At 30.1% G+C, this 8,614-nt stretch overlaps 1 protein-coding gene across 1 annotated transcript; it reads left to right on the plus strand.

Moving 5' to 3' along the window:
- Positions 1-5,743: 5,743 nt before the first annotated feature.
- Phum_PHUM491680 (uncharacterized protein) lies at positions 5,744-5,899 on the plus strand (the record flags this gene model as incomplete). The annotated part of the gene is made up of 1 exon (XM_002430562.1): positions 5,744-5,899. One exon carries the CDS (start codon positions 5,744-5,746, stop codon positions 5,897-5,899), a length of 156 nt encoding a protein of 51 aa, XP_002430607.1.
- Between the last annotated feature and the right edge of the window lie 2,715 nt (positions 5,900-8,614).

The raw sequence follows: 8,614 nt of genomic DNA on the forward strand, positions 1-8,614 counted from the left end.
ACGTAACAGGAATCGAATCCTTTCTCTTTCTCTCTCTCTCTAGTTTTCACGCTTAATCCCACGAATTAATTTTAATTGTGTTTATGTGTAAAAAAAAAAAAAAAAAGGGAATCGCTTTCGTATCAAAACCGTGATGATGATGATGATGATGATAATGATAATTACACACACACAATGCGAAGTGAATTCGAACGTGGGAATTTTTGTTTTTGATCCGTTACGAGAGAGAGGGAGAGAGAGAGAGAGATGTTTGTTCGTTTGTTCGTAAGATAAAGTTCGTTGGAAAGTTGGAAGTGAAAGAAAAGAAAGATTTGGAGGAGATGGAAAAAAGTAAAACAAATGAAGATGCGGGTAGATGAGATGATGATGCGAAACAAACAAAAATAATAATAATGATAACGATCGTTTAAACGAATAGAAAAAAATAGTGGAAAGTCTCCGACAAAACGACCTTGAAAACAAAGGGGGGGGGAAGGAAAGGGTGAGAGGGTGGTGTTGGTGGTGGGGGGAGTGGAAATAATGGCGGCGGGAACATCCGCGATTAATCTCCTCCTGCGTTTACGTCTCGCATAAGTGCACGGGGCACGTGGATCACGTGATTAAACATTCACGTCACGTAATTTTTCTCTACTGCTTTTTACTGAAAAATTCACGTAAAAGGAAAACAATGGAAGAAGAAAAAAAAAAAAAAACTCGAAAAAGGATGCGATGTTGTCGATGTGACGTCATTCATTGATATTTAAAAAAAAAAAATTTTTTTTTTTTGGCAAACAAATTTAAAAGGAAGGAAGAAACCTGTGAGTTTTATTTTTGCAATGTTTATCCATTCAAAGGAAATGATGATGATGATGATGATGATGATGATGATGATGATGATGATGATGATGATGGTTGTCAGTTTGTTTTTATTGATTCAAAAACGAAAACGAAACCTTTTTCTCCATTCCTTTGACTCTTTTCTTTTTTTGTCGCATTAATTTTTTATTTGTTTTTATTATTTAAACAAAAAAAAAAGAAAAAATGTATCGCGACATCTGTTACTGATTGTTTTATTTTATCATTTTCTACTTCCACGTTTGTATTTATATGTATAAAAAAAAAAAAAAAAAATTAAAAATTAAAAAAAAAACTTTAAAAAAAGTTTTACTTTTTTTTTTTTTTTAATTGGTGTTTGTTGTTGTTGTTGTTGTTGCTGCTGTTGCTGTTGTTGTTGTTGTTGTTGTTTATGAAGTAAATTTTTACTTTTTTTTTTTTAAATGAAAAATAAAAAAAACTTAAACTCGATGTTAAAAAAAAAGTTGAATTTTTTTTTTTTTTTATTTACTTAATCGAATTTACGAGAAGGTTTTTTTTTTTAAATAAATAAATAAATAAAAAAGGAAAAAGAGAAAACCTTTGACCGAATTAAAAAAAAAAAATAAAAAAAATTTTTTTTTAAAAATAATTCTAATGACACTTTCAAAACGAAAACTCGAAATCCTTTCATTTTCATTTTCATTTTCATTTTAATTTTTCCTTTTCTTTTTATTAACGTTATAGTGTTTTATATGTTGTACTCAAAAACAAACAAACAAACGAACAAACAAACAAGCAAGCGAAGGTGTGGTTTTGTTTTCTCTCTTTCTCTCTCTCTCTGTGAGTGTGTGTTTTTCTTTCTTTGTCTGTGTTTTTCTTTTTCTATCTGTGAGTGTGTTTCTCTCTCTCTCTCTCTCTATGAATGTGTTTCTCTCTCTCTCTTTCTCTCTCTATGAATGTGTTTCTCTCTCTCTCTCTCTCTCTGTGTATGTGTGTGTGTGTGTGTGTGTTTCTCTTTCTCTCTGTCTTTCATTCAGTCTTTCTCTTTCTTTTTCTGTGTCTGTTTTTCTGTTCCTCTTTCTGTGTGTTTGTGTGCGTGTTTCTCTTTCTCTCTCTCTCTCTCTCTCTCTCTCTCTACTTTCAATTCGCATCAATTTTATGTTACTTAATTATAAAGAAAATTTAATTATTTGTTTTCGTGTTTCGATATTTAAATCGTTTTTTTTTTTCGATTTTTTTGCCGTTTGTTTTTGTTCGTTTGTTATTATTGTTGAGCAGAGATTTTCTCAAATCGGAAAACAATTTTTTTTTTATTTATTTTTTATCGATTGCAAAAACAGACGGACAAGAAACAAAAAAGGAAAAACGAGGATGTATAGAAAGAGCGAGCGAGCGAGAGAGAGAGAGAGCGTAGGACGAGATAAAAAAATATTTAAGATCAATAAGGCAAACAAATACAATATTCAATGAGAGAAAAACTTTATTTAATTTCATTTACGACGATATTAATAATAATAATAATAATGATAATTTTTTTTAACGAACAAATTACGTTTACGTTTATGTTTTTTTTTTTTTTTTTGGTAATTTCGGTAAAAAAAATGTCGTGTCATTAAATGAGAAAATAACAATTAAGCTTAAACCTCTTCTTCCTTGACTTCGTCATTTTTTATTTGTGACGTCATTTTAATGATTCGTTTGTTTTCTTCTTTTTTTTTTTTATATAAAAAGTCGAGTTAGAAACAACCGGACACAAATATCATCATCACTTATGAATGATCGAATGAATGAATGTTTATTTGTTATCAATTATTGATAAGGGTGAAAAAAAAAGGTTTTATTCCCACGTGACGATGAGGGTTGAAAAAAAAAAAAACGAAATTTACGGTTGAAGAATGTGCGTGTGTGGGTTCGTGCACGTGATTGCGCAAATCGAAAAAAAAGAAACATATTAGAAAAAAAGATTAAAAAGGAATGGAAACGAAAGGAAAGGATAGGAAAAAAAGGTCGTTCGTAGAAAAAGGTTTTTTTTTTTCAAAAAAAAAAATAAATTAATAAATTATTTAATGGATGAGTTAATAGCGTAGAAAACCGTAAAAGATAATATTATTATTATTATTATTCAAAAACGTTGTCGGAACTGATTAAGTTCTCTCTCTTCTTTCTCCCTCTCTCTCTTTTTTTTCTAATTATTATTATTATTATTATTATTATTATTATTATTATTATTATTATTATTATTATTATATTTCAAAAACAAAAACAACAACAACAGCAAACAAAAAAAAAACATAAGATAAACATTAATCCCATAGAGATTTAATTTTCTTTTTGGAAAAACAAAAAAAATTTAATTTCGTTTAATTCCATTGAAATGATTTAATAAAATTTATATGCGAACGAATGAATGAATGAATGAATGACTGATTAAATGAATGAATGAATGAATCTGTGTCTTTGAGAAAAAAAAAATAGAAGAAGAAAGAATAGAAAGAAAATCAAATCAAAGGAAATGATAGTCGTAGAGTAGAGAAAATGACAACGGAAAAAAAACGAGGATGATGATGAATCGGGAGAAAAGTCTAAAAAAGGAAAAAATAAAATACGTCACGAAGAACAAAAAGAACAAAAAGGAAAAAAGGAAAGAAGAGAAAAAAAATAATAAAAATTCATAACAATGAAGCGAGAGAGGAAAATCGTCAGCAATTTAAACGTAAAAAAAAAAAAGGAAAAAAAATTTACGTGATTGAGAGAAAAACCGAGATGGGAAAATTTTTGTCGTGGAAGGAGAAAATTTTTAAAAAATTCAATCGATCACTTTGAGATTTTTTAATAACGAAACGATTCCTTCTTTACCCCCCTTCCCCTCCCTACACACGCAAGCACGTACTCACACGAGTGATGATAAGAACCTTAAAACGTTTGAGTTGGGAAGAAAAAAAAAAAAAAAGAAAACCATTCATCTTCTGCCACGTAAAAAAAAAAAAAATAAAATGGGCGATGAAAAAAATTTATTTATAGGAAAGGAAGAAGAATTTAAAAATTTATTTTCAAGGTCGTAAATTATTACACTCAAAGGAAAGGTCAAACAATGATAAAATAAATGGAATGAAAGGAAAGGAAAAGAAAGGAAACAATCAGAGATATTAGAGGTGAAGGTTTTATTCCTTTTTTTTTTATTATTTGGGGAGGTATGTGAAGGGAAGGGGGGCTCGATGGAAAAAAAAAGGAACGTGTCCGAAGAAAGAGAGAGAAAATAAGAAAACTACTCGCGATGTGTGTATTATTATTATTATTATTATTAATATTTTTTTTTCTTTATCGGTTTTTTAACCGCAATTTAAAAATTTATATTTATGATAACGATGATAATGACGTCATTTTCTAATACGAAGCAGACGACAAAAAAAAAAAACATTTTTTTTCTTATGACTTACGTTTTTAAAAATATTTGTAACGGAAATCGGTTTGTGGGAAGGGGGGAACAAATAATTAAATGCTGTTGTTAAGTTAAAAAGCTTTTGCTTGTTCCTCCCTCTCTCGCTCTCTCTCTCTCTCTCACTTCCGTACTCTCCATCTATCTATCTTTCTCTCTCTTTATTTCATACTCTTCCTCCTTATTTATTTATTTTTTTTTTGTAAAAGTTGTTGTTTTTGTTAATTTATGTGGACTCGCACTTAAGTTCACATAAATATATTTAACCGGAAGTAGGTGGACGTTCACGTTTCCTTTTTTGTAAAAAAAAAACAAAGATGGAGGAATTTGATGTCGAAATAAAAAAAAAAAAAAAAAAAAAAAAAAAAGCACGTCGGGTTTTGTCTATCGTGGAAAATAGAAAATGAAAAAGAAAAAAAGGTTTCAACCGTCATAAAATGTTTCTCTCTCTCTCTCTCTCTCTCTCTATTTTCCGTCCTTTTCCGAAAATTTTATTATTATTATTATTATTATTATTCGTAAAATTATTTAAATTTATATTGTCACTGTCGTGACGATGATTTTATTTAAAGTTAAATCAACCTTTTTTTTTTTTTTTTTTTTTTTTACTTCGTTGAGAGAAAGTTAAAACTCGACGGATTTGTTAGTTTGTCTTTTTACTACCACCCCCAGCACTACCACTACCCACTACCACTTCTACTACCATTATTATTATTATTTAAAACCGGATATACTACGTCATAACGATTTTTATACGTATATATTTGAAATTTTCTCAAATGATTTTTGTTGTTGCGAATGATTTTCTCTCTGTTTTTTTCCGTCTTTCTATCCCTCTTTCTATCTCTTTTTTCCTTTTTGTCCCTCTCTCTCTCTCTCTTTCTCCCTCTCCCTCACTCTTTCCTTCTGCTTTCCATCCGGTCAAAACTATTCGCATCGAATTTTTACAAATGTATATCAAAAGGTATGAAAACATCGTCGTCGTCATCGTCATCATCATTATTATTACGTCGTTTATAACGATTTTGTTTTTCCTTTTCCGCTTTTTAATAATAATAATAATAATAATGATGATGATGATGATGATGATGATGATAATGAAACGGTATAAACTTGATTTGAAGAGTGTGAAGAGTGTTTTATATAGAGACTAAGTTAAAGAGGATTAGTCGGATTAAAAATAAACAAAAAAAAAAAAAAAAAACAAGTTAAAAGGGGAGAAATTTTTTTTTTTTTTTTTGTAATGTTGGAGGTCCGACATTTTTATTTTTAAAATTTCTCCCCCCCTCCCTTCCCTCCTCTCTCTCTCTCTCTCTCGCTCTCTTTTCGTCTTACGTTTGATAATATTAATTTTTTTTTTGTTTAGTAATACTCATAAGGAAGAAAAAAAAATTAATAAATTGAGACGGAAATGATGACGTCACGTTTAAAAAAAAAACAGAAAAGTAATGATAATGATAATGAGCGTTTGTGTTTTTTTTTTTTAGATTTTGATGACGTATTCATTTGCCGATGTTGCTGCAGCAGGGGCAAAATGGGAGCCCCGCGCTGGCTTCCTCGGCCTCGAAAGATTCCGGGGTTGATCCATTAGAAGAAATACAACAGAGATTAAAACCTGGATGGTCGGTACATTTGACACACGACAATCGATTGTTTTATTGCAAGTAAGTCTTTTTATTTTTTTTTTGGGGGGGGGGGGAGGGGGACCTACGGAAAGACATTATTAATCCACACGATTATTATTTCGATTTCTTTATATATACCTATGACCCTAATCGGAATTAAGTTTTCCCGTTCAAATTTACTTTTTTCCCGAAACCATTTTCATTTGCTCCCCCCTCCTACCCCTCCCTCTCCCGTAAAGGTGAGAGAGTGGGGGGGAAAAGCTCATTAACGGATTATGAAAAGTAGTAAAAAAAAAAAAGTTTTTTTTTGCCTCGTTTTTGCCGATTGATTTTAATTGCTGTCGTTGTTCTTCGTGACTTTTTTTTTTTTTTTTTGCTTCCATTGGCTTCCATCGACTTCCATCGGCTTCCATATCGAATTTGGCTTCGGATTCGTTTTTTTTTTTTTTTTTAAGGGGTTTTAAATTTTAAGTCTCGAAAAAGTTTTTTCGCGTTTTTTTTGTTTTAATCCGGATTATAAAATCGATGATGATGATAATGATGGTGACGATGACGGTGGTTGTGGTGGTGGTGATGATGATGGTGTTGGTGGTGATGGTGATGGTAGCAGTAGAAATCAATTGTGAATAGATAAAAAGATAATTTAATAAAACGTCGACAAAAATTTCCGGGGGTTCTGAACGCACACACAAAAAAAAAAAAAAAAATTTTTTTTTTATTTAAAATCAATAAATCTGAATTTTTTTTTTTTTTTTTTGCTACGATTCAGCAAAAAAGTTTAAATGTGTAAACGAGCGTGCGGTTGACATTAAACCGGGTAATTTAATCACGGAAGGATAAAAGGATGAATGGTAAAAGAGAGAGAAAGAGAGAGGTGGGGGAAAGGAGGAAATAATGAAAGAGAAAGAGTATCAAAAAAAATAAATAAAAATTGTTTTCCTACGGTTTTTTTCATCTACGAAGGTTTTAAAAACCGTTTTAAATATGGCGGTTACAACAAAAAAAAATCTGGAAAAAAGAGGAAACGGAAAAGGCAACAACAACAACAACAACAACATCAACATAAACAACAGCGTAGGGAGAAATAACAAAAAAAAAAAAATATGAGGAGATGAAATTTAAAAAAAAAATTCTACTACCCACACGTTCTTTTTCATTTTTATTTATTTTCGTGGAAAATCACGAATAATTATTATTATTTTCGTCTTTTTCCGGTTTTCCCAGCCCCCCGGTTCCTTTCGGAATTAAATAAAAAATTTCAAATATGCGAAATTTTTTTTTTTCCTTTTCTTTTCTTTTCTTTGTCGTGAAGAAAAAATTTCTATCATTTTATCAACGTGTCACGATTGAATCGGATTCGCAAAGAAAGAAAGAGAGAAAGAAGGAAAATAAAAGAAAAGAAAAGAAAATTCGAGAGAAAAATTTTCCGAGGAAAAAAAAAAGAAGGAAAAATCTAAAAGAGTTAATTAAAAATTTCGGTAGGCGGAGAAGAGGTGGTAGGGGAATGAGGAGGGGAGAAAGAGGTGAAGGGAAAACAAAACTGAAAAAATCAAATACGCAAACTACGGCGAAAAAACGTGGATGTAGAAAATAAAAATAAAAAAAGCAGACGAAACGTAAAACAAAAAAAAAAAAAAAAACAATGAATATAAATAAATAAAAAAGGCGTTAGTTTTCTCTATGGCGAAAGGGGGGGGGGCGCAGTTTCTTAAAACGAAAAAAAACGTGGAAGCAGACGAGAATGAAAAAATATTCTTTTACGGTTTTATTCAAATAATTAAAATTTGAAAAAAAAAAAAAATCAGAGAGAAACGAAAAATAAAAAACAAAAAAAAAAGGTTTCTTTTTGTAAAATCCGCGGAAAAAACAAAAAAACACCCCCTCCGGATAAAGTGGGTGGAAGGTGGGAAGGAGGGAGGTGGCAGCCTTATCCAACGTTTCGGAATCACGTTTTAATGCCGGGAACTGTTTTTTATTCTTTTAAGGATTCCCGAAGGAACCGAAAAATTAAAAAAAAAAAATTTTCGACGTCGGATGGAAATTTTTAAGAAAAATTTTTAAACGAAGAAAAAAAATTATTTTATTGGTGTCGAGAAGGGGATGGATAGAAATAAAATGGCGCCCTCTTCCCCCCCGCTCCTCTCCTTTTTTCTTATTTTAAGTTTTCATCGAAACGAGTGACGTCATCATTCTATAACTTAGTTTTTTTTTTTTTTCGAATTAAAAAAAAAAAATTAAATTTTAATTTCTTCGCAATCTCGTGAAAATTAATAATAAGGTTGTTTTATACACGATTTTTTTCCCTTTCTACTTCCACGTTTTTTTTTTTTTTAACCTTTTAAAAATCTTGGATTTGTCGGCTTTCGAATATCGTTATTATAATTGTTGTTGTTGTTGCTTGTTTTTTTTAACTTCCGTTTTTAATCATTTTAAACTCGTTTTATTTTTTTTTGTCGTCTTATTTGTTTGTTTTGTTTGTTTGTTTGTTTTTGTTTGTTTTGTTAAAAGAGAAAATCAATCAAAATTATTAACGGGCACACCTTTTTTACGCCCGAAAAAAGGGAAAAAAAATATTCCATTAACAATAATAATGATGATGATGATGGATAGATTAATAATAAAATATATAAATAATATTTGACGTCATCGTTATCAATTTAACGACATTGAAAATCAAACAAACAAACAAACGTATGTACGAACAAACGAATAAATTTATTAATCTTCGTATATTGTTTCGGTGTTGTTACGACTCGTT

Source organism: Pediculus humanus, genomic scaffold (genome assembly GCF_000006295.1).
Source record: "Pediculus humanus corporis 1103172108260 genomic scaffold, whole genome shotgun sequence".
Classification (NCBI taxonomy): domain Eukaryota; kingdom Metazoa; phylum Arthropoda; class Insecta; order Psocodea; family Pediculidae; genus Pediculus; species Pediculus humanus.